The sequence below is a fragment of the Parambassis ranga genome, chromosome 3 (genome assembly GCF_900634625.1).
Source record: "Parambassis ranga chromosome 3, fParRan2.1, whole genome shotgun sequence".
NCBI lineage: Eukaryota > Metazoa > Chordata > Actinopteri > Ambassidae > Parambassis > Parambassis ranga.
The window spans coordinates 4,713,124-4,740,207 of record NC_041024.1 but is presented as its reverse complement, the minus strand read 5'-3'; the positions used below and the strand labels follow the sequence as shown (position 1 = coordinate 4,740,207).

General features: G+C 40.6%; 1 protein-coding gene across 1 annotated transcript in view; it reads left to right on the top strand.

The window, feature by feature from the left end:
* The window catches only part of LOC114433266 (protein kinase C-binding protein NELL1-like), a 201,504-nt gene that overhangs the window by 35,477 nt on the left and 138,943 nt on the right, over positions 1-27,084 (top strand). The window contains exon 4 of the mRNA XM_028401745.1: positions 3,012-3,182. Within this exon, the coding sequence (XP_028257546.1) occupies positions 3,012-3,182 (171 nt within the window). The remainder of the gene's footprint in view (positions 1-3,011; positions 3,183-27,084) is intronic.

Below are 27,084 nucleotides of genomic sequence, written 5' to 3'. Positions count from 1 at the left end.
ATGGTATCACCATTTCTGCAGTTACTGCCAGTGTATCCAGAGAAATGTTAAAGGTCGGGTAGGAGATTTCATTCTGATGCACTTTTTGTTAAATTAGTGTAACTTCTCTTTACAATCCGATAGCAACCAATTAGTTCGGCAGTTTCGCATTAAAATGAAGAATCTTAATAATCTGTGGAAGCTATAAAACGCTAAAAACATCAGCCAATCCTCCGGGTGGACCCTGCTGGAGTATTGGTTGGTTGTCACTCTCTTCCTGCTCTGCGTGCACCAGAGAGGTACGTGCATGATGGCCGAAGTCACAGACTCAGCTCGTCTTCAGGTAATGCGCGTCCATGTGATTGGAGGTGTGGCGTTTCTCCAAGAGAAAGGAGCGTGTGTTTACTTTCCAAATCTGACTGACTCTCACTGAGTTTTTAAAATCTCCTACCCTCCCTTTAACACCACAGAGAGTTATGGCGTGAGATGCCCTCGACACAGCCGTCCATCCTGCTCCATGTTTGTTCGATAGCGTCCAAAGTTAGCTGTACTCTTTCCAGTCAATGTTTTCAGTTCATTGACAAAGACTAAGTGGGAGTATCAGTACCAAACTTGGCTTTGTTTCATCGACTGTCACCTGACACTGATGCTGCTCTGGCTCGCTCTTATAACACACCATGTGGACAAATCTCCAGAATTGCCAGACCTATTGATGTGAAAAACAATAAAATCATGATCCAAACTAAACATACTGCACAGTTTATAGACCATTCTCCTGGTCTAAGCAAGCCACAATCCCTACAGTAGTTACAGTAGGTGTGCAGTTTTCTTCTGCTGTTCTGTTTGTGTTAAATTTTATTCTTTTTTCCTCCCAGGAAGAATAAATTTGCTGCCCAACATCCTTGATTGATATTCTGTGGAGAGGGTCCTCTCTCCCTTATAATAAATATGCATGAGAGCAGTTGAGCTTCGGTATTGAATGGGCTCATTCCCTGTGAGAGACTGATTTTTCTGTTTTTTTCTGAATATATTGGGAATGTTGTTGTTCTGAGCTGCTCCTCGGTTATTGTATCAGAACTGTGTGTGTCCACCACATACAGTTTCTCTTTGTGTGAATGTGAGTGTGGTTTGGGGCGAGAGGTGCCAGTGTTGAGGTCATTTGCAGCCGCAGGGAAGCTAAAATGTCATAACTGGATGCCTGCGGCTCCTAGGCTGCTGCAGTCTGTGGCTGGCTGGCTCTTAATTTAGCGTGGCTGATGAGGGTGGAGAGCAGAGTGCACATGGTGCTACAAGTTGCACGCCTGCAGTCACACCATAAAGTGAGGACCATAGGTGAAACGGAGACAGAAATACCTTTCTTTTTCCTCCACAGCTTGGTAATAAAACAGCAGTGCATGCGTTCAGTGGTTAGGACACTTTTTAATAAATAAAGGATCAGGAGAGTCTGCCAATATGACTGTCGAGACCAAAGATAAAGAGAGTGTACTTGCTAGTATTGTGTACTTGCTATATATTCTTACTACACTGATTGAAGTCTGTCTGAAACATTTGGTCTGATTTTGGTGAAATCTGGTATCAATGTTTATAGGTTAGGAAGATTCTGACATTTTGTCCAGGTCAAGGTCAACCCAGCTAGAGTAGGATTGAATCCAGATAGCCTTTAAGCTGGATACGTTCAGACCTATTTTCAAATCTGGCTTTAACACACGAGTGTCCGTGCTCAATCCAGTGTAATCCAGCTTGTTTGCGGTCATCCAAACAACTAGGTGGCGCCTCGTAATATACAGAGTGCATTCAGGCCACGTGTGCGCATGCGTTTTTGTTTTGTCCCATGTCGCTCGGTCTTTTGTTTTTTTGTTTTTTTTTTTAGTTCAAAAAGCAGTTTATTCCTTTGTAGCCCTCCGAAAATCACTATCCTGATATATCCAGATTCGGCCCGAATCCCGCTCTAGCCAAATTGATTTCCTCAGTGTGACCGGGGTCTTAGTAACCCCCTTAACATGTTTCTAAGAAAACAAAACACCGGTTTCATGAAGTGGAGTGTTTCTTTAATGCCACCACAGATATCATTGTGGAACTGCATGTAGTAAGTACGCCACATGTTTACAGCAGAGATTGCATATAGAGAGGGGGCTGCTGACAGCTTCCCAAAAGTGAGGCCAAAACTAAAACATTTCAGGCTGATTTGTGTTTAAATGCTGCTTTTTTGACACATTTATATTGAGTGCCCGTGTGGCTTCACCTCCCATTCCTTCCTGAACAAACTCCAAGTTGACATCTTCTACCAACATGGCAGCCCCTTTGAGTGAGATATTTTGGCCTCACTTTCATACAATGGTCTGAGGTGGAACCACAGCGTCCATCTTTATTTCCACATTGGTGTACGCATTTAAGCTTTCCACATGTTTCCACATTAATGTCTTATAGGCTTTATGTAAACTGCATGGTATAAAAAACTGAATTAAATTAAATATAAACTACTGCTGACATCTCAGTTAACCATAGCCAATGTTTAGCTTCAAAATGACACAAACTGTGGATTGATTGATTGATAGTGTGCTTATTTTCTATTGATCAAACAATTGCTAGTTTGTTTAGGCTGCAGGCAGAGTTATTTAGAAGTGATGAGGTTAGGTTTGTTTTGGGGTTGCTGTTGGCATCATTAACATAATGAAGATATTGGCTTCATTAACTATGTAAATACGCTGGTGATGTAGCTTTAAGTTGTTTTGTTCTGATGGAAATTAGCAGTTGATTGTTTGTACCTGTTTTTTTTTTTTTAAATTGAATTTGACGGCCAGAGCCTGCGGGCTGAAATATATCAAGAGAAATTCAACTGGAAGTGTTTGAAGCTTAAGTCATTTTTATCTTTATCTCTAAAATGGTTTGGAAAATCAGAACCTGCCTGAGAAAAGACTTTTTTTTCCCACACAATATGTTTCCATGAGTGCAGATATTTCTTCACCTTTAACAGAGACCTTGTTAGTGAAACTGAGCATCTCTGACTTCTGACCTCTTCTCCTCCCCTGCAGTTACTTTGAGCTGGAAAGCAGTGGGGTGAGAGAGGAGATCCGCTACCACTACCGCTTCAAAGGCAAACCGCGCTCCGAGTCCTTCCCCTACCGCCTCGCTGATGGCCAGTGGCACAAGATCGCACTCACCATCAGCGCCTCCCACTTACTGCTGCACGTCGACTGTAACAGGTAACACACACACACACTGCGTTTGCAACACACCGATATCTCTGTCACAAGTGGCGGTGCTAATTTATTTTTACCATGCTCTTTTTGAAGTGACACTTCTAATGAGCTGTCTGTGTTTATCAAGGTAAATATTTGTTCAGCACTGCCTCAGGGTGGATGACAGGCTTTGCTAGATATGAAACATCCAAGGACAAATTAACACACACACACACTGAAAGAGAAAGGCTTTATCTATGTACTGTACAGTACAGCCTCCTGCCCTTTTGTACGTGATGTGTGCTCAGCTTCCACTTAATGAAGTGGAAGGTAACAATGATATAATCACTCTATCGATTGGCCAGTGCAGACCCCTTTCTAACAGAGCACTCAGTCAGAGCTGATCTATAAACATGCACTTCAGCTGTGACAGTCCTCACATTCCCTCCTGAGAGCCAGGAAGGCATCACTTGCCTTCCCCTTCCTTAACACAGCTGCTAGACAGACACACTGTGAACACGCAGTGTAAATTTGAGTAGAGGTAATGCTCCGTCAGCTCTTGTGGATGAAAAGCTGTATGATGCACTGTAATATTGATTCCTTTCAGACGCCTATTATACCCATCAGGCTGCTGGTTTGTCAATTAATTATCACTGCAGCGACGGCTGGAGTCTGACGAGACTGTAGTGAAGATAAAAGAGGGAAAAAGATCAAAACATAATTGGATCAAATTGGAATCCAAACTTTTTGCTTGTAGAGTTTCTTGGAGGAGAGCTGAGGTGATGGAGATGTAGTCAGGTTGGGTTGGTGTTTTGGGTGATAGTGGTATAAAACTATGCTCAACTGAGTGGGAGGCTCTGACTCTGGTTCTACCTTTAAAGACATTTTTATTGAGTCTGTTTGACTTGTGCTGTATCTTGTAGTGTGCACATAATATATTTCCATCTTGTTAGCTCGAGTCCCATGCTACTGTTTCCAATTTTACCTCGTTGCTATTGCTTTTATTTATCAGGTTACTTCATTGGTGTATTGTTTTTCATGCAGCTGCCGGGAACATGCATAACAAATATTATAATAACATTATCGGGCCGCTGTATCTGCTGATCATTCACTAGTGTTGTCAGTAAAGATGGTGACAGGTTAGGTAATGACTGTATTTTACTGTAGTTACTGTAGTTTAAAACACTTTTGTTGATCATCTTGAGCTACAATGATTTTTACTTTACTACAGAAAAAGTACAGCTGGCACCTTAAATATATACACAAAACCACAAAAAGGTTTATCAACAAAGCCATTTTTGAGAATTAGGAACAGATAATGGTTTGGGTCTCTGTTGTCATGGTAACAGGTTCCCGGCTCACCTCCTGTAAAATCATCTATCATCCTGTGAAAGTGCATCTCACTGCTTTGCTTATGAAAACTGTTGCTAAATGGAAGCAGTATAATGCATCTGTATGTGAGAGTGAGACCAGCCTGGTAAAAAAAAAAATGATGGCATTTGTGAGCCAGCGTGAGCCCCGCTCCCTTTGTGCACAGGGTCAGACAGAAAGGTCCGCCGTCTCATCAGCAGCCACTCTGCGCTCTGATGACATGTTTGCCCATCTTCATTTCCCAGGACCTGCAGCAGCTACCAGGTGACACCACCTGCTGGAAAATCAGGTTTCAGATTGTCCTCAAAGTTGCAACTCATGATACATGTCATCTGAGCAACATAACAGCAGCCCTGTGAAAAGAAGCTTGTCTCCTCCCATTTCGTCTCAAAATCCTCATTAAACCTTTCAGCAGCTCTGTCAATATGTCTGGTTAAAATGGTATATTATACGGTATGAAAAATGTGCAGGAAATCTGTTCATCTGGCCCTGCTTAATATTTGGATTTTCATTACAAGTGACCTTTATCAAATCCTCTTTGTCTGATATTTACAAGAAACCAGGAAACTTATGCAGATTAAAAAACTCATCCCACACAAATTTAGAAGATATTGAGTCATTTGTCTTTAAAAGATTTCTCACAGCGCCTCTTCAGCTGAGTAAATGAGCTTTACAAAACTTGTGCAAAGAACAAAACAGTACAAGACTCACTTTTATTAAGCGTGCAGAATATTTCTCTACTCAAAGCAAATAGTCAGAACCATTAGCCTTGAAGTTTCTGCAATAAACCACAACACTTTATTGATTTCAAGGCTCATTAAATAGTTTTAAGCATCCATAAAGCTGCAGGGCGCAGTTTATCCTCCTGTCTACAGGTGGACTTTTACCTTGTAAAGTGTCTTTGGATCTGAACACCTCATTGATGCCAGATTACACCCAACAGCATGCTGTTAGCCTCATGTTAAAAAAAAAAAAAAAAAAAAACGGTCAAAGAACACATGGCTGGATTAAAAAACTCAATATTCATAATACTATAAGGCTGGACATTTTGATATATATATATATATATATATATATATATATATATACACACTAATTCTGCTTCCCATCAAAGACAAGTCGTACCTGTCTTTACATTATAAAGCTAGACCTAGGACAGGGGTCGGCAACCTGCGGCTCCGGAGCCACATGAGGCTCTCTCATCCCTCGGTTGTGGCTCCCAGGCGGCAAGCTCATTTTTGGAAAAAAACAATAATAATATGAATAAATAATGGCTGTTTAATTTAAATGTATTTTATTTTATTCATTTAGTTTTCTCATACTAATAGTTATTTCTTTGGAGATTGAGATGCTCTTGTGATATTAAAATAAAACTTGTTTTAATATTTTGTCAAAATATGCGTCACGGTGGCGTCCTGTACGCAGCACCTGTGACACTGGACAAACTCGTGTTCGACAGCCTACATAGAATGACATCCCCGACACTTATATGAACATGGAAAAGTTTGCATTTGGAGTCCTGTCGATCTTTAGATCCTCATACTTGTGCGAGCTGGTGTTTTCCATCATGAACGACATTAAAAGTAAACACAGCTCGATCGTCAGAGATGAGAGCTCGCAATCCTTTGTGAAAATCAAAGTGACGTCTTACAGCCCTAATATGGATACGATACGCTGTGCAGTGAAGTTCAAGAGCAGAAATCACATTATTAACCAGGTGAAAGAAATAATTAAACAAGCTGTTATTTTAAAAATACATATTTTTATATCAGACCCTGAACTAACATGTTTCATAATTCAGGTTGACTACTGTAGCGACGGCATGGAGGAAATTAATGACGGCACACTGAAATCTAAATAACAAATAAACTGGCATTTTTTGTTCAGATAAATATTATCTATATCTATCTATCTATATTATATATAGATTAATATTACCTTCAATTTAGAGGTCAAATAGGTGTAGATTAATAGTTATGGGTTTGTGGCTGTGAGTGTGCTCTATTCAGTGGGAAACCGGCCCAAATGGCTTTTTTAATGCATTTAGAGGTTAGTAAAGATTATTACTAACACACTTCTCGATGTCATATTTTGTTCTCTTGCATTTGCTTCTGTGAATAGATTTAAACACAGTCCAAATGTCTTCGACCCCCTTTGGTCATCACCATCATCATCATTAAATGAATCGAATGTTCCCTTTATCTCCTATGTGTACTTGAGATGTTGCACTAGGTGGAAAAGAAAATTGCTCATCAGTGCTCCATTCTTAACTGACAGCTGTTGTTTTTTTTTTTTTGCCTTACTGTGAAAATCATTTTGAGATATTTTTCATTTTCAGCATGCAGCCAGTAAAAGAAAAAAAATGAATAAATTATTATTTTGCAAGAAAAAACTGCGACATTATCTTTTACTTGGCCGCCTCAGTCGGTGGAGTAGCCCTGCCATGCCTCCTGTCTGTCTCCTTGACATTGCTACAGTGAGAAGGGAGACCGTCTGGCTTTCTTGCAGTGCATGCACTTCACTTTATAACATGTCATTTGGTTAGATTGGACAGGTTTCAGTGTCTGGGAGAAAGACTCTTACCTTGGGCCAGGATTTGGACTTAATCTAAAGGTGGAATCAGAAACTGCAGAGTTCACAGGAATTTTCCTGCTTCTATTTCCTGAGTCGCACTCATCTAAGATTGATCCAACAAAAACATGACAGGTTAAAGACATGTGTACAGCATGCTGAATGTGCACACTGTAGCCTTCGGCTGGGATGAGGCCTGTCGGTGAGCATCGCAGCTTGGTGTGTAGCAGAGCTGTTGTGCCTCAAACATGAGGGTTAATTATCAGTTATAATGTTTCATTTACAGAGATTTTGGGAAGTACGGTCACAAGACAAACCTCCTCTCCATCCTAATCACCACCTTGTAATTGTTGTTGACCTGAAAGTGAATATTACACTAAACCCAGATTGCTCAGGGGAGGAAGTCCCTACAGCAGAATAACCTCAGCTCAGATCCATTCTCTGGCATTTTGCTGTGAATCATTCTCATCTAATCTGACAATATTCATTCTCTGCCTGTAATTATGTTTCTTCTTCTGTTTATTGATTAATGTGGCTTGCCTCAAAGCTCATTAGCCTGGCACAGCTCAGTTATATTCACAGGAATAACATCTCTGTTCACAGCCAGACTAATAAATGATCCCGATCGGTTGCATGGTTTCACTAAATAAATGTCCTCTCATTTGTTTTATTACTAATCTGAGCTCTTTGTTATTGTCACACTGTTTACATCAACCACTGATACCTCACTTCCACCTCTCTGATATGAATAGAAACAGTAATTAGGGACCACCACTGTGCCCTGACATTTTTTTTTACAACAGCTAAGCTGGCTGGCACATTCATTCTGCATTCAGCTGGCCCACCTGACTGTATATAGAGAGACAGTGTGAATGTGTGTTGGGCTGGTTGAAATAATAATATGTGGATTGTGTTAGACAACGTGGCAGCCTGGCAAGCAAATGTGCAAAACCTATTTATCTGTGGACAGTTATTTATAAAGATGTTTGAGGGACATTGACAGAAATATAGGGGAATGACAGTGACTGACGATATACACTCAACAAAAATATAAACGCAACACTTTTGTTTTTGCTCCCATGTTTCATGAGATGGACTTGAAGATCTAAACTTCATTCCAGATACACAATATTACCATTCCTCTCAAACATTGTTCACAAATCTGTCTAAATGTGTGATAGTGAGCACTTCTGCTTTGCTGAGATAATCCATCCCACCTCACAGGTGTGCCACATCAAGATGCTGATCTGACATCATGATTAGTGCACAGGTGTACCTCAAACTGCCCACAATAAAAGGCCACCCTGAAATGTGCAGTTTTGTCTCACAGCAAAATGCCACAGATGCCACAAGCATTGAGGGAGCGTGCAATTGGCATGCTGACAGCAGGAATGTCAACCAGATCTGTTGCTCGTGCATTGAATGTTCATTTCTCCACCATAAGCCGTCTCCAAAGGCGTTTCAGAGAATATGGCAGTACATCCAACCGGCCTCACAACCGCAGACCACGAGTAACCACACCAGCCCAGGACCTCCACATCCAGCAGGTTCACCTCCGAGATCGTCTGAGACCAGCCACTCAGACAGCTGCTGAAACAATTGGTTTGCATAACCAAACAATTTCTGCACAAACTGTCAGAAACCGTCTCAGGGAAGCTCAACTGCATGCTCGTCGTCCTCATCGGGGTCTTAACCTGACTCCAGATCGTCGCCGTAACAGACTTGAGTGGGCAAATGCTCACATTCGATGGCGTCTAGCACGTTGGAGAGGTGTTCTCTTCACGGATGAATCTCGGTTTACATTGTTCAGGGCAGATGGCAGACAGCGTGTGTGGCGTCGTGTGGGTGAGCGCTTTGCTGATGTCAATGTTGTGGATCGAGTGGCCCATGGTGGTGGTGGGGTCATGGTATGGGCAGGCATCTGTTATGGACGAAGAACACAGGTGCATTTTATTGATGGCATTTTGAATGCACAGAGATACCGTGATGAGATCCTGAGGCCCATTGTTGTGCCATACATCCATGAACATCACCTCATGGTTCAGCAAGATAATGCACGGCCCCATGTTGCAAGGATCTGTACACAATTCTTGGAAGCTGAAAATGTCCCAGTTCTTGCATGGCCAGCATACTCACCGGACATGTCACCCATTGAACATGTTTGGGATGTGCTTGACCGGCGTATACGACAGCGTGCACCAGTTCCCACTAATATCCAGCAACTTCGCACAGCCATTGAAGAGGAGTGGACCAACATTCCACAGGCCACAATAGACAATCTGATAAACTCTATGCGAAGAAGATGTGTTGCACTGCATGAGGCAAATGGTGGTCACACCAGATACTGACTGGTTCTGAGTCCCCAGACCGCCAATAAAGCAGAAACAAAATGCACATTTCAGGGTGGCCTTTTATTGTGGGCAGTTTAAGGTACACCTGTGCACTAATCATGATGTCAGATCAGCATCTTGATGTGGCACACCTGTGAGGTGGGATGGATTATCTCAGCAAAGCAGAAGTGCTCACTATCACACATTTAGACAGATTTGTGAACAATGTTTGAGAGGAATGGTAATATTGTGTATCTGGAATGAAGTTTAGATCTTCAAGTCCATCTCATGAAACATGGGAGCAAAAACAAAAGTGTTGCGTTTATATTTTTGTTGAGTGTATATAGATATCCATTATAATATAATCACTGTTTCATCTTGCTGCATGTTTGCTCTGTACTGTATCATGTTTGTATCATGTTTGCTCCTCTTTCTCTCTCTCTCTCTCTCTCTCTCTCGCTCTCTCTCTCTCTCCTTCATCCTCTCTGTCCTGTCTCCCTCTTCTTCTCCCCCTCTACCCGGCCGACTAGCAGCAGGACTGGTTCTCCCTTAAGTTGATGGGTCCTGCTCAAGGTTTCTTCCTCTTAAAGGGAGTTTTTCCTTGCCACAGTACTCTTAGGGGGGCTGGGGTTCTGGGTCTCACGCTCTGAGTTTCTGTGAAGCGCTTTGAGACAATTTCTGATTGTAAAATGCGCTATATAAATAAAACTGAATTGAATTGAATTGAATTGAATGGTTTCAGAAGTTATTGATGCAACATTCTATATGTTTACAGTCAGGATGTTAGAAGTTACGCAGGATTTGAGCTTTATTAGGGGAGCAGGATTTCTTTCTTCTTGGTCGCTCTCTTTCAACAAGTTACGTCACTTGTTCAAGGAAATAGATTCAACCTCTTCATTGTTGTTTAACCACTGACTTCAAAACATGCACCGGGCCTTTTTCTAAAGCAGTTCACTCTCCAGCCATGCAGAGTATCATACAATTGCATGTTGCACCATTGGGTAATACAATCTGTTCCTCCCTCATTTTGTGTTCTTTGACTCTGCATCAGCATTGTCAGGATGGTTATTTGCCGTCTGTCAGCAGCTTACATTTGGGCATCAAACCTCTCTAAAGGCTCGTGGTGGATCTCGTGCACTGTAATTCCAGTGCTGTTATATGCTACTGTGACTAGGATTTACCTCTGAGGTAAGGGGAGACCCTGGCTTTGTGTTTCCCTACCTTTTTTAACACCTTAGTTTGCACTGTCACTGGCATCCAGACTTAAAACTGCTGCTCTGTGGAAAAGGGAAAAAGTTCTAAATCATATGTCCTGGTGAAAAATGAATTTCCTGTTTTGCCTCAGCAGCATTTTTTGGGAGCATTTTACTTTAGCAGCTCACACATTTAGAAATAATGATATGTATTGAAATACAAAGTGCTACCAAGCTCGGATGTGTGAAGTAAAAAGATGGCTGCATATAGTTGATGACTTTCTTGGTCCTCTGCCTCTTCCTCTCATCATTTTATATTGGAACATGCTGTGTAACTGTGGGTCATTTCTGCCCCCCCACTCACATTTGTTACCTGCATTAGCTCCACTGCGGAGTCCAGACAAGGTCAGATACTTACATAACTCTAGTATGTAATTGCCATTTCTAAATTTTCCTAATTGAATTAGTGGCAGACACCCAGTACATACACCCTTGACACACACTTAGACTCAGCTCTTTGTTTGAATACCTAATTGCAGTAATGACATTGGCTCTGCCTGTCACTTATGCCACACTGCGGTTGTCCCCTAATGCGCAGAAGGTCATTTCATGTGCAGAACGGCTGCTGTATCCCAGGGGGGCCTTTGCTTCTTTCACAGCAGCGCTCGGCTCCTGCTGCTGTCTCCGGTGCCTCTCTGTTGCTTCTCCTTATTTGGCACCCAGTATTAGCCGGAGCTCTGCTGCATGTGTGATCTTCAGAAGTGATATGAAAGTCAACCTTCAAGCAGGGTTGAGCTGAAAGTAAACTGGTTTCTCCTCGTTGGCTTCTTCCTCCAGGCTGCAGCACAGAGACACAGCTAGCAACACCTCACCAGATCTTCTCAGCTCAGCTTTTCACGTATTCTCTTCTCCACCTGCAAGCTTTCTCAGTAGACTGCACTGAAATGAGGAATTTATTAGATCATAAATAATTTCATGAAAATGCAGGAGACAGTGAAACGCGTATAGTATATGTTGTTTGATAGCAGGAGGGCTTAAGTATAAATTATGTTGTTGGTTTTCAGTTGGAATTAAAGTCAGATTGGCATTAAAATCAGGCGCATCAATAATTTATGTGTAAAATAATCTCAATCTCAATAATCTCAGCATTCTGTGGCTGTTTACTTCTGAAGTACAGACCATTGGTATGGCCCATTGACAGTAAAAACTATGGACAGAGCTACCGTGACGTCACCCGTTTGTTTCTGAAGAGCCGTTTTGTGGCTCGGTGGTAGGCTCCGGGACGTGCTGACCGCTGCCATGTCGGCAGCGTCACGTTCGCCAAAACTCCAAATATGGACAAAGAGGGGGAGCACAAGTGGAGTTTAGGGGGGCGGGCGATTGTGGAAGCAGAAAACTCGCGCTGGGATATGACAACCACCTGTCACTTAAGCGGCAACGCCCATAATTATGCGTAATTTTAAGTCAGAATATAATCAAAACCAGTGAGTTGTAAAAGAAAAAAAAAAAATCCCCCCCCCCATACAATTGACACTAGAAGGGAACCTATCATCTGAGACCAGAATGGTTTTTTGTACCAGGCTGTAAACAAGTTCATTTCTGCTGTGAAGTTGGACATTTTAACATGGGAGTCTTTGGGAAATGACTCGCTTCTGGAGCCAGTCCCCAGTGGTTGCGGCGTGAACTACAAGTTTTTACACTTCCACATGGGCTTCAAGTTTGAGCCCTGAAGTTTGCTGCTTGGTATGGACGAAGTTCTGATGATTGTAAAGGACCATGCTCAGTTTGCAGGAGATCAGTCCTTTGTCTAACATTATGCATTTCTTCAGTAAGAAGCCATCCATTAAGTGGGAAGTGATGAAGGTTGCATCACCATTGTAATCTGCTGTGCCTGATGGTGGCGCTGTCCTGACTGAGAAAAGCTCATAAACCATCCAACCTATAAGGAAGGTCCCATTAAAACTGCGTTAAGCTGCTGTTGTTGTTGTTAGAGATTCTCATCATTGCAAACCAAACCCCAAAACAGTTGACAAACAGGCCAGGTTAGCTTTTTCCTGAGCTTAGAACAGCATTTTAGTTCCTGAGTTGTCATGGAAACAAGCTTTGACATGTTATTTCGCTCATTTCTTTCATTTTCACAGAAAAAAAGAAAAAAATCCCAGCGGAGATGATGCATTAATGAACAGAAAATAATTCATATGTTTATAAAACATTATATAGAATATTTGTGTCACAGCTGCTCAGGAGGTTGTGTGTGTCTGACCCACACACAGACGGGATTTAGAAAAAAAAGGCTAATTTTGTGTCAGAGGCTCTGTGGGACATAGAGAAATATTAGAACAAAGAGAATTCAGAGATCATGGAGTAAAGCACTCAGAGCTGGGTTCAGTTATGCAGAGATTTATACATATATATATATATATATATATATATGTATTCTTCTCTTTGTTTGTTTGTTATTACTGATTAGAAATATGTTGTCCATCCATTTTTACAATAGCAATATGTCCGGCAGGTTTGAAGGGGTGTTTGTGCTTTTGAAGCTAAAGTGCATTTTAAGTCTTTTTTGTGGTTTATTATTAATAACCAGAACAACAATTGAATCTTGGTTATAAGATGAAGTTGGAAGGTCAGTAAGGATTTGTGTTAGTTGTGCTCTGCTGCACTGACATCTGGCACGATTCGTTATTTCCTTGTTATTCAAGGTTAGGGATTCAATGCTGTAGCTACATTAGATTTGACAGATGGTTCATTTAGTCACCTTCCAGGTACTGTTTTGAAATTGTGCTGCACAATTGTCCAAGGAATGTTGACCTTTTTAAATGTGTTATTATTTTTCTCCTCTCAACTCCTCCTCACCTTTGGGGCGTTTTGTTTACAGTGCTGCTCCAGCATTAATTGAAAACACCTCTGAACAGATGGATTCAGGATTCTCACATTTTCACTGTAGATCTACTCCTGACTGTAAGAACTGTGACACTTTTTACATCATTGTTTTCATCACAGTATTGTATAATGAACTGTGTTTTGCCATACAGTTCCACTGATGGAAGCTTTTTCCTCCTAATTAGTACATCTGTGAGAGTACAACTGAAACCTGCACCCTTTGGGCTCAACGGTAACAAGATGCCAAATTTGATTAAATCAGAGCTGATATTTCCTTTGGCAATTTGAAATGAAGTCTGTAATTGGACCAATTAGCACCAAAAAACGATGCCAGGCTGCATCATCCATCCAAGGTTTCCTCCAAATGTTGTGTTTGTAAATATTAGCACAGGGTTGATCGTGTCTTTAACCTGTCTGATTATATCCTTGTTTGAAAGTACCTGTTGGGGCCGGTGCATCCAGGGTTCAGCCACAGTTAGAGGAGCAGATGCACGAACAGCATGAGAACATGGTAATGAAGAGGCGTTTACGTGGCCTGAATTAACCAGATGCCTGCATCAACTAACAATGTAGTCTGATCCACGTTATTCATCTCATTTGATCCATACATCATCCTGGGACATTAATATTTAGGATGTAGAATGGCCTACACGGGCAGCTTTTGTTGCTGTAAGAGGAGCTGTTATTGGTTTCATTAGCGATAATCTGCCAACAGCCGGGAAGGTTTTTTTTTTTTTGTTGCTTTTGTCAAACCTCCAACCCACCACTGCTCATTGCCTCTCGGAACACATTTTCACAAATCACAATGCAGCCGCCTGTGTTTCAGTATAGTGTGAATAGTAGTGTGAAGCTTTGCTTTTAAAATCTCTTTTACAAGTTTCATCTGTCCCCGCTGCCTCTTTCAACCCCGCTCTCTCTCTTTCTGTTTGGTCTCAGGGCGGCTGTGTTGAACGATGTCCTAATTAAATCTTCAAAACAGCTGACTATCACTGTTGATGGCTGCTGCAACGCAGAGTCTGATACAATGCCGTGAAATCGGCTCAATTTAGGAGGTTATGTAATTAAGATATGAATTAGATGCGACTCATTCTGCATTCACTGATTGGTTGAATTGAAGTAGCAGTTTGAAGGTTGAAGGTGGTCGTTTCCTCATTTAATGTCTTTCTACCCATCTTCATAGACTATACATGGAAACAAACTCTCCTTGAAGCCAGCATAGGAGTGGTTTTGAAGCCCACAGTAGCTCAAAAGTGGGCAAATCTTTGGATTGTGTGTGGACCTGTTGTAGTGTAGCACCCACCTGTCTATTCCCTAATCCAATCTGTGACACGTGGTGGTGGTGCTTTCATGGTTTAGACCTGTAGTATCTGAGGATGTTTTGGATCCTATTTAAGCAGAAATATACAAAATTATAAAGGGTTCACTTACTTTCAAGCACAGCTGTGAACACCCTTTAAGCCTTAATAGTAGTGAGTGTATATATTTTTCCATGTATACATACACAAATTGGCCATTACGCCTGCCAAAGAATGTTGGATTCAGTGTTAATTTTAGCAGCAATTTTTGGTTTAGTTTTTATTTTAGTCTTGTGCCTAAAATAAATTTAATTTTAATCACATTCTAGTCATCAACATTTTTTAACTTTTAGTCTAGTTTTAGTTTTAGTCGTCTAAATCTGCCGTGGATTTAGTCGACTAAAATTCTGTGATATATATTTGTCATGAAATTATTAAGGTTTGATTGTGCAAGAAAAACAGACACAGCTTTAGCTTTTGTTATTTGAAACAAACATCTCTTTATTTAATTGCAATTACCTTTTCACAAAAGAACAAAAGCACCGATGAACAGTGAGCTGCTCTCCCTGAACACACTGTTCATACACTGTTCAGTCATGACCTTCTTCACGAATACTCCATAACTATAGCAAAGTACTGCTTTGTGCACGTGCTGTAAAACCATCAGCAGCGGTGTCTTAATTAATAGATTTTGTCACGTTTATCTTTGAACAGATGTTAAGATGTCTCGTCTGCAAATGTCGCTTCAAGTTTGTTGTGTTTTTACCGCTGATAGTTGCTCCGCACGGTTTGCACACCGTCTTGTTTGTCTTGACATCAAAACGTGTCCATATTTCTTTTCTTCTCCTGTTTCGGTGTTACCGTTCATGAGTACGCCTTCTTCCAGCATCGCGGGGTTACTTCAAATGTGTGCATAACGTCCTTACGATGCAGAGAGATCTCTTCTGATTGGCTCTCTCTCGCCATTTTCTGATTCGTTTCTCCCTTCCACAAACAAAATTTCCTCTGATTGGATCTCGTCTCCATCAATAATTTCGTCTCGTTTTTATTCGTTGACGAAATTGTCAACACATTTCGTCTTCGTTGTTGGCATCATGCGTTATGCTGTATTATTATTTGGTTGTCTCATTTTTATCAGCAAAAAAAGGTCGTTAACGAAAACTACGATGAAAATGAGTCGTCAACAAAATTAACACTGGTTGGATTGGTGTTGGATGCACAAGCCTGCTTTGGCCTTGTACCCAGGCATCCCGGTTCTCGCCTAGTAATGGCACCATCACTTCATTGTAGTGAAGTGATTTATTAGTATTGCAAAAGTCATTTTCTAACCACCTCTAGAATTATGTCATTACCTGACATCGGAGGAGCTGATGTAAATGAAATCAACCTCTGTTATCTCATCCACAGATGGTCTTTTTCTTTCTTTCTTTAGTTCCTTCTTTAAAGTTCGTTCTTTGTTTTTCTCTCTTCGCGCTCTTACAGTTCCTCCAATGCCAATAATATGCACGCAGAGGTCGACGCTCAGTGATCCTCACAATCATCAGAAATACGTTTGATCTTTTTCGTCTCCTCTGAAGCTTCTGTATTATGAAAATCAACATTATGCATGCTTGGTGATGATAGCAGACCTGTTTCACATTCACTCAGTTCCACGACCAAGTGTATGGATAGACGTAAGTTATGAGATATTGTCTGTTTTCATTACACACTCTAAGCTAATGAAGGAAGTGAGACACTGGGAGCTCTCCACCTTAAAGATCTCATAATGATATGACTCGTACTGCTTTTGTGTCCAGCAGCCATAAAATGATATTCTGCTCTGCTCATTAAAAAAGCCAGTGAGCTGGAAGGTATATTCTTTTTTTTTCATACCTGCTAAGCAGCTCATCAGCCTGGCCAAAACTATCATTAGTACAAGAAAAAGACTGTTAGAATGAGACGGAACATTAGATTAATGACAAACCTGCGAAGAAGCCGAACTTCACCTGATAATGTGCGTTCTTTCTGTCCTTCTTTTTCCTCCATGTGGTGAAGGTTTTTGCAATCTGTGATGTTATAGATGTAGTGATAATGTAGTGTAGTGCGAGGACAGGTTTTAAGTCGAGCATGAATAAGTAGAAGTGTTACTCCAAATGAGGAATTCAGGTGTGACGTTTTAATTTCCTGTGAAGGGCAGTGCCAGTCCCGCTCAGCGGAGCAGCAAGCATTCATTACTTCATTACCTGATCACTGACGCCACAGCCGAGAGGAGGGTGCCGCTGTGCAAAGAATAATAATGAGTATAAATCAGGTTGATAATGCTACATGATGCCACCTGTAACCTTGACACTGTTGACCTTGTGCTGGGCAAAGCTTGGGCTTGAGATAGAGTTGGTAATCTCTGACAAGCTCTTTTGTTTGGTTGCATTGTCACAGCTTCACAGCACACACAATGGAAGCACACAGGAAATTATGTGTGGCCTTTGCGTCTCTAATCAATGGGGCAACTCCAGCAGAATAACCCACATTTAGATCAATGGGTGGCTGTACTTCCAGTGCAGCAGCTCATACAGGCCTCTGAGTAATTACTCCCCCTGCACTAGGAGGCCTAATGAAGGAGAATTTCAAATGTCAATGAAGTGGTGGTGGTGATTGTAGAAGCCTTTTTTTCCTCATTGGTTTTTCTGTAATGTGCTCCTAATATGAGTCAGTCTGCACAGATGGGCCTCTACGCTGGAAATATTCAATGCTGCAAATCTGCCTTTCCACTTAGTGCACCTTATTTTCCCTTAGGGTGCTGGTATGAGTGAATATGGTGCTAATCAGCTTTGTTTTCTATTGTTTATATCCAGTGGTGGAAAGTAACTCAGTACTTTGTACTTCGTTACTGTACTTAAGTCAATTTTATGAATTTATACTTTATACTTTACTATTAAAAATAATAGTGCATACTTTATACTTTTACTCCATTACATTTTGCAGCTATTATCTGTACTTTCTACTTCACTACAAATTTTAAAATATCTGTAGTTACAAGTACATTAATGAATACAGTTGTGTTCATACAGCTGTGCTGGACTGATGTGAGGTCAGACATGAAGATGGTGTCACGCTGCCAGCTGTGTTTCTATAATGAGCCTTTATCAGAATCATGACGCCGGTGATCTGGCTCATATAGCTAACTAGTTAGCTACTGTCTGCTAACACAAATCCATCCATTCCCATGAATGCCTGTTTTTTATTAGCAGCCTCTCTGTTCACTTGATGCCCACAGCCTGCCTCATGACACACAGACCTGTCCATAGCTGCTTCTGTACTTGAAATGTAAATTAACTACACATCGCAATTTTAATTTTAAGATGATATCGTTGATTATTTTAACCTCTTCAGATCCTTTGCAATGGAAATCAAATATATGTATTCAGTGCATGAGTACTTTTACTTTTAATACTTTAAGTACATTTAAAAGTAAGTACTTAAGACTTTTACTTAAGTAGGATTGTTGATGTAGCACTTCTAATTTTACTTAAGTATATATTTTGCTGGGTATTTGTACTTTTACTTAAGTACCAAGCTTCAGTACTTCCTCCACCACTGGTTATATCAGTACAGTTTTCATCTTTTGTTTGCTTACTTTGAGGGGGCCTTTGCCTTTAATTGTGTGTTCGTATGAGTATTTAGTATTAGCACATTGTTAGGTGTCAGTTTTTAGACAGCTTCTGATGCTGATGACAGGTATACTTACTGATAAAATAGCATTTATGGTACTCCTTCACGTTTTTTTTCTGCTGAACCGAGCAGATCATGTTGTATTTGGACGTTACAAGACTTTCAAATCTGTGGACAAATACATAATTTTTCACATTCTTTAGCAGATTTGTTTTTCTTTCTAATCGGTTTCACTGTCCTGTTTTGTAATCCTATTGTTTTTGAGCATTTGTGATGACAATGCATGTTTCAAATATAAGGTGTTTTTTTCCTGGAAATACATCTGAAAAAATCCTGATTGTCTTTTATTCAAGGTTTAGACATTTACATGTAAATGATTTGTAGTATTGACAATAACCCCCTACATGTAAAATAAGATTAAGATTAAGAATACTTAGTCCCCCCGAGATTAAGAATACTTAGTCCCACACATGATGACAAGTGACCTGAACAGAGCAGTCCAGAAGTTGAGTTAGTGAATCAGCAGCCGAGGAGAATTTATGATGCAAATGTTTAGATCATAGTGATAAATGCAGCGCATTCATCACACAGCTCACGCAGCCAAGAAAGCACTTAGTCTCCAACTTTAGGGGTCTTTTTGAGCACTGTGTTATCGGCCCAGTTAACCTAGTTGTTGCTAAATTCCGATGAAATACAGGTTATTTTTATGGTATCCCATATAAGGGTTTTATGCATCTCAATACTTTTGTTGCTTCCCCTAAACTCCTGCCATAGTAGGGAAACATCTGGTTTAGCATCTCTCGCTCCCTTGCTTGCAACTGCTAACTAGCTCACTGTCTTGATCATGGAGTGGGAATTTATTTAGTGCTTCAAAACATTACACTGTACTGTTTTTCTAACTTATTTCACTCTCATTTGACACATATGGTGTCATTGGTGACAGTTGGCTAACCATTGCATTATGTGATGAACATATTTCTATACTTTATACAGAGGCTGCTATCATTAGCCTCCCTGAGTCTCTATCATCAAGCATTTGACTTTGTTTTGAGTCACCTACGGTATTTGAGACCATTAGTCCCCCCACAGGTTTTCATGTGTCTCGGGTTCACTTGTGTCTTGTGTCACGTGTGATGGAGTGTGTCATTACTGCAGCTTTCCTCCATTGAGCTCAGCAGGGTTCAACACACCTCCTGCAAGCAGGCGGTCCAGCTCAGGGGCCTTGTCTTGTGGCGAGCAGAGAGGGGGAGGTAGAGGAGGAGCTCCCCTGTGCCAAGGAGACCCAGGGGACACACACATACACAGGCGTACGTTCGTGTCTGACTATCCTCTCCATCTTTTTTTTCTAAAGAATATATCTGCAGCTACAGTAGTCATGCCTTATCAGGAAAGGACAGGAGCTTCTATCAGCAGATAAGGTCATTGTTGAGGTGAAGTAATTACAGATATCTGACAAAACAAGGAAGCAGGCGTACAGTTCCTTTGGGAATTGGGTGACAAAGCCAGATTAGACTCTGTCTTCATCTACATACTGTAGGTAGAAGCAGCTCTATCCTGTCCAACCTTGGTGTATCAGTATTTGGGTCATTTAATCCATTAAAAATGATACAGCTGCCGTCTCTTAAGGATACGTTCTAGTTTCTTGGTTATAGGCCCCCCTGCGTTTATCAGCAGGGACGCTCCACTTCTTTTTGGTGTACTTTCTCTAGTTTTTGTTTGCGTGCTTCTCTTATTGTCAAAACATGTTGCTAAAGGAATTCTGTCATGGCCGCATTCTTCCATTAGAGATTTCTCGGTCTTTCATTTCTACTGGAGGAATGGATTTAATGGTGAATAGGAGGACTGACTTAAATCGCAGGCCTGCCTGCCTTCTTAGAGCATAATACCAGCATCTTTCAACAACTGTGGGTGGCAGAGCTCCGCTCTGAGTGCAGCTCGTGTAGTTCGATTCATTCCCAGCACTTAAGAAACATGAGAGAGACTGACAGATGCCCTTTTGGAAGTAGAATCTGCAGAACTGCGATGACAGCTGCCTGAATATACAGTATGCTGCTTCTACTGATCCTGAGGAAAGGCTGCAGTATTACAGGAACATCAGGGCTATTATATTCCAATACACAATTCACTATCTTTACTCACTGACTAAAGCTGCAGCTAGTGATAACAATGATCTTTTTTTTTCAATTCAATTTAATTAGTATAGTGTCTTTTACCATTTAGATTGTCCCTCTGCACTTCACAGAAACCCAAGAAACAATCAGGATGATAGTGGTGAGGAAAGCTCTGTAAGCGGAGGAGATCTGGAACCTCTTACTGATTTCTGGCTGTGTAAAGGAGGAGAAAGAGGAGGTAGATGGAGGACAAAAATAGAAATTGTTACAGGTTATTGTTGCTATTAGGCAAGAATATGGTGTATTTATGTTTCTGTTGATATATTGCAGTTAAAGTGTGCTAGTATTCTGAAGAAAAACAGGTGTGGACAGTAAACAATGAGCAGGTCGGATGCAGCCGAGCAGGTCGGATGCAGCCCTGCAGGCAGAGAGAGATGGAGAGAGCACAAAACTACAGGAGAGAGAGGACTCACAGTTAATGATATGAATACTGGATTATAAACAAAGGAGTCAGCCTGAAGGGATGAGAGAAGAGAAGAGACTGCACAGTGGATCATGCTGAGCGCCACCAGCAGTGTAGGCCTAGAGCAGCGTGTCTAAGACAATGGCTGAGGATCGGTCGAGCTTGCTCTATTGCTTCAGCCTCACCTTTGATGAAAGAAAAAATATTTGTATGCTTTATAAAACAGGTAGTTTTTAAGCTGAATCTTAAGGGGTTTTGAACTGGCATTTATTATCTGTGCTATATAAATTATTAGCCATTTTTTCCATTGAAATAATATGGACTCCTGCACCCAGACTATCACCTATTGCTTTTTTGATTGTCTATGGGCAAAGTTCACACAATTAAAGGGCACCATGCTTAGAGTATAATTCGACAGCCTAATGCTGTGCTCTGGACATTAAGAGATCTCCCACAACACATTAATGATGTTAAGAGGAAATTACATAAGAGATTCTGATCTGACACATCAGATGGTTTGTCATACAGGAGCATCCTGAGTTCTTTGGAAATTAATAAGCAGGGTATAAGCAATTTAGTTCAATCAATCAGAAATTCTTGCTGTCGTCACCGAACTGAAAACACCAGCCGGCTATTTGTTTTACCATAGTTTCATAATGCACAGTACATTCCACCTCAAATATACCAGAAGGTATATAATATAATAGTCTGTTGTATGTAAAGTTTTAATACAGACCACAATGACCTGTCTGCTGCACACCTAGAGTCACTTCTTCCAAAGAGATGTAATTATACATAAATATTCTAAAGACAAACATTCATATATCACAGTCTGTTCATTGCTCTGGAGTGTTTGTAATTCATCCCATTAAACAGAAAAATAGAACTGCCTCTGCAGTATGTCCACTATCTTGCAAACAATTAGCAAAGAAAGTGCTGATCAGCCTCTTTTAGCAGCACAAGTCCACATGTAAATGAGCTGGAATTCATATGAAATTGCACTAAATGGACTGTAACTGAGAAGCACCCACACATTATGAGCCATCCCAGTATGAGCACATTAGAACTAGCAGGGTGTAGTTTGCATTCACAAAAGAAAGGTTGTCTCACAGTAATTCTTTTTCACAATCTACACTTTACACTGTTCACATTTAACGGGTGTTGAGCGCTCTGTGTGTGGGTAGTACTCATGCATCATGATGAATATCTAGGTGCAGCTGCTTATGATGACAGACCAAGTGATGTAACCTCATTTAAAGAAGTTAAATCATGTTATTTTCTCTTTTGGTAAAGAAAAAAGAAGGAAAAAAGTGCCATTTAAAGCTCAGCCCCAGTCACCACACACTCAGAACTCTTTTAGCTCCCACTAACTGGTTATCTCCCACCTGCCTTCAGTGACTTGGCTTATCACACCCTGTGCATGTGCTTGGTGGATACACTGCAAATTTTGAGAATTTTGTCTCCCACGGTGAAGCAAGTAATTCAAAAAGGACATTGACTCTCAATTTCTAACTTCATCTCTCTGCCAGAGACATGACAGAAAATGTTCAAGCTCAACTAGTGGAAAATTGAAAGCGGTCTGGAGTTTAGTGTGGCCGGCCGATATTGGCAGAGCAAATAATCAGGGCTATGAGTGAGATTGTTCTTTTGAAGCAAACCCACCAAAGTGACCAAAGACCTAAATAAATTGTCAAACTTTTGGAGATGAAAGCAGTTGGTTTAGGGATTTTCTGACATGTAATCCTTAAGTTAGACTGAAATAGCATTTGGGGCTTTATTTACTGTTTATTTAGTCTTTATATTTGCTCTTATCAGTGGCTTAAAACTTGGGAAGCAGCCAAACAGCCAGTATAGCTAAAGTCCTGCCTTCCTAAGATTAAATGTAGTTATTCAATTCAGTCGGTAGATCAGTGGAAACGAGGCAGCCTGGCAGCTTATTGAAATGGACTGTCAACAAAATATGTGCCATGTAGTGGATTTATACAGTCTGCCACAGTTCTAGCTGGCCATAAGGTAGCACTATCTTTGGCTTGGGGTTTTCTCCCCATTCACATGAAGGATGGCAAATGGCTCCCACACCTGCCTGACTCTGTCTTCTGTACAGAGATGTGGGTCTCTCTCTCTCTCTCTCTCTCTCTCTCTCACACACACACACACACAGACGGTGATAAAGGTTAAGAGGAGCAGGGTGAAAGTGGAGCAGCGTTGGCCCATTTTACCGGTTATGGATGAAGCGATGGGTCGGGTTCGTCTGGGTCCACTGTATCATGTATTCCCGGCAAACTACTCCACCTCCAACAAGCTGTTAAATGATTAGCATGCTGTCCCTAATATAAAGTAGATGCTAAGGGATGCTTACGATTTCAGTCCTGGGTGATTTAGTGGTACCTGCGCTGACTGATCTTCACAGCGGTGTAATAGCATTGGTGCAGGGAATCTGGGGGCAAACTCTTCTGTCAAAAAAGAGCAACTAGTAAGCTATGGCTCTTTAACAAATGCATGCAGTGTTAATAAAGACCTCGGGTAATAATTAGCCTTTTCCCATCCTGCCATGAGCTACTGCAGTCTGATTTCATGCTGCACTCGCAACAGCTAGCCGCCTCACTGAGGAGTTGCCTGCAGCTCTTCATCTGCTCACAGTGGTCATTCCTTATTCTTCCAGTGCGCTCTGCAAGATTTGAAACCTATTTGCATTTCAAAAAAATAATTTAGTTTTTGGTGTTTTATTGATCACTTATCTAAGATACATGTCTTATACACTAAGACAAGATGAATGAATCTGGAGTTTGCGCTGAAGAAAACTTAGCTTGATCTCAATAGCCCATTTCACTAAGACTGCATAATAATGTTATGAAGACTGCTTCTTTATGCCTTTGGTAGTTTATAAATAACAAATGATATAATGTTATGTAATGCTGCCCTTTGAGAGGATGGCGCCCCACATGGTGCTTTGAACTTTGTCAGTTGTGCTAAATATTGTGAATAAAGTGGGTAAAACTTCAATTATCTTATCTGACATTTGACAGAATGACAGCTCTTTTGCTGTCACTTTATAATGTTGTCACATATATGAGCTTGCTTCACGGCTCTCTGTGCAGAGGATTGTGGGTAAGAACAGCCAGAAAAATGACTGGTTTGCACAGATCCAAATCTAAGCAGATGCAGTAGAACATCCTTGCACTTTTTGCAGGCATTCTATTCGTACACAGTATTTATAGAGTTGCAGGCAGAAAGATGCTGGTCACCAAAAAGGACACTGCATTTCTACGGCGGTGGTAGTATCATGGTTTGGGCATGTTTTGCTAGCTTTGATGGAACAATGAATTGTGAATTATACCAGTGAATTTGTGAATTTGTGAGTTCAAGACAAAGTGGGTCATGCAGCAAGACAAACAACCACACACAAAGCACACAAGTCAAAGTTAATTTTTGAAATGTTGTAGGAGACCTGAAATAAACAGTTCATGTGGGTCATGTATATTATGTATATTGTATAAACAAAACAAAACTACCAAATAATAATGTGTTACCTAGTGTACACACCCTAATGGATACTTGCCAAAGATTTATCTTGAAATAAATATTAGGAATATATATATATATATATATATATATATATATATATATATTTTGTTGCACCACCTGACATTTCCTGCTCGTGAAGTTAAAAAAAAACTGTTAAAATATGAGTTAAACCTGTTAGAAAGGTTATTTAATAAATGAGATTTGGTTAAACACATTATTCTGGACTCAAAAATATGCATTACATTTTAAAAAAAAAATACTTTTTAGCCTTTTAGAAGCTTGATTTGTCATTGACCCATATGCAGAAATATTCTATGGAATTCACAAACCTTCAGGCAGCACTGTAGGTGCATTAGTGCTAGATGAAACAAGCTTGCTGTGTGAGAATGAACAGGAGGTCTTTGTGTGGGGCTTAAATTCAGAACCTCTCTGTGGAAGGTGCTTGATAAGAGAGAGGGATCATCCCTTCATGCATATTCCGAACAGCGTGATGATAATGATAACGTGACTTATCTTTTAAATGTTGATAAACAGAGCAGTAACTGGCATTCTGTTGTACATAAAGGATGACATGAGTACATAATCTACAACATAGAGTTATTATTAAATAACTGGGTTAATAAAAAATAGTATATGTTGTAGTAGCACCCAAAATTCAGCTTCATTGCACATATCAGAACCAAGATGTGCACTATGGGAGAGAATATGAAGGATGAAGGTGAAACGTTCATCATATTTTGCATTCATTCACATTCTCTGCTCTCCGCTTTAAAAATTGTTGCTATTCTTTGCTGAATTCTGCACCATGGTGATAGAGAAGCACTGTTAATCACACCATACAGTATGTTGACTGGTGTATGTCTTGTATAATTAGCTGTTGACGACTGCAGCCTGCGCTGCCAGACCATGCAAATATGCCTATATGTGCACATCACGACTGTAATTGGCATCGCTGCTGTGTCTTTTTGTGGAGATGTTGAAGGTGGCAGAGACTGAAAGGTTAAGGAAGGAGAAGAGAAATCAGGTATAATCACATGACCTCGACATTCTGCACCGCGGTGAAAACTCGCCCGGCAGGTGGGAAATCAGACAGCTACATTGTGAAGAGCACTGAGGCACCGCAGCAGTTGAGTAGGCAGCAAATGTGTGAATATTACATGTCGCAGTTGCATAGTTAAATAAGTATATATAAAGACACGACTGGAACATTTTGTTGACATTGTATATCGCAGTTCATTCACTCTCATTGACTACATTTTAATTGCATGTGTTTAGAATATATGCATTTCTAAATTGCATATAAAATGTATATTACTTTTTTTCCTTCACAGGTTACAGATTTATACATATTGAAATATGAGGGGGAAGGTGACCAGTTGTGGCATGAGGTTGAAGGCTCTGACATGATTCCAGAGATCATAAACTCGCACATGTCCATTTTAGATTCAGCTATATGTTTGCATCCGAACTACAGGTTTTCTGAACCAATCAGCAATCTGTAGTAAAGTAGTGCCAGTTATGTGCATTTGCATTTTCTGCCTCTTTTTCTTGGGTAAACGTCAAAAAGTTTCTCCGGACTATCTAGCTGCAATCTAATAAGATAAGAATTGATGTTTTTTGTCACAAACCATCTAGCTGGTCACTGGGGGTGTAAGAAAAAAATCGATTCTGTGATATATCGCGATATTTATTTGGAGATACTTGTGTCGTGTTTATATAGATCGCAATATACACCGTCTTTGTTACAGTATCGGGATATATCATATTGTATCGTGGCATGTGTATCGTGATATGTATCGTATCGCTAGATTCTTGCCAATACACAGCCCTACTGTTCACCCACTCAAAAAACCACAAAGCTATTAACTTAAACATTCTGTGTAATAAACTAAAAATTCACGCAGAGGAACTCTAGCACTGCTGTGTATGGCCACCTATTTCAGTCCCCTCTCACAGTACGACACAATTATCGGTTCACTTTCCTCTTGTTGAAAGCAAAGTGCATCATTATGAACAGTATCGCTAAGGCTAACCTTAAAATGTGGAGTATAATGTGAACCCCCACAGAGCCCACTTACCTTTCACTTTAGTGTCGAAGGTTAATTATTTATTTGCAGCTACTGCAGGAAAAGATTAGCTTGTTTTCACTGCTAAATGGCTTTCCTCCATTTTGTCCAGGCTTGTTTTAGGTGGCTGTGGTTTGATTCGCCGCAGGATTATCAGCAGTAGTGGTGCTTTGACATTACGGGGAGTCATTTCACTCTGATATTAACAAATATACCGCTTAATGGAGCTTTACGTATAAGCTGAAGGAATAAAAAATGACTGATTTATGGGGGACAGGATTAGTATGATCATACATCAAGACCAATCACCTGCCCAGCTGTTCACCTTTCTGGCTCACAAAGTCCACTTTTTGTCCTTTACTCCATTTTGGAAACAACCTCCACCACTAATAAAAAGAAGTTCTACTTCCTGTGGTGACTTGCATTTTAATGATCCCCTACGTCTATTAGTTGTAGAGCTGAGCATA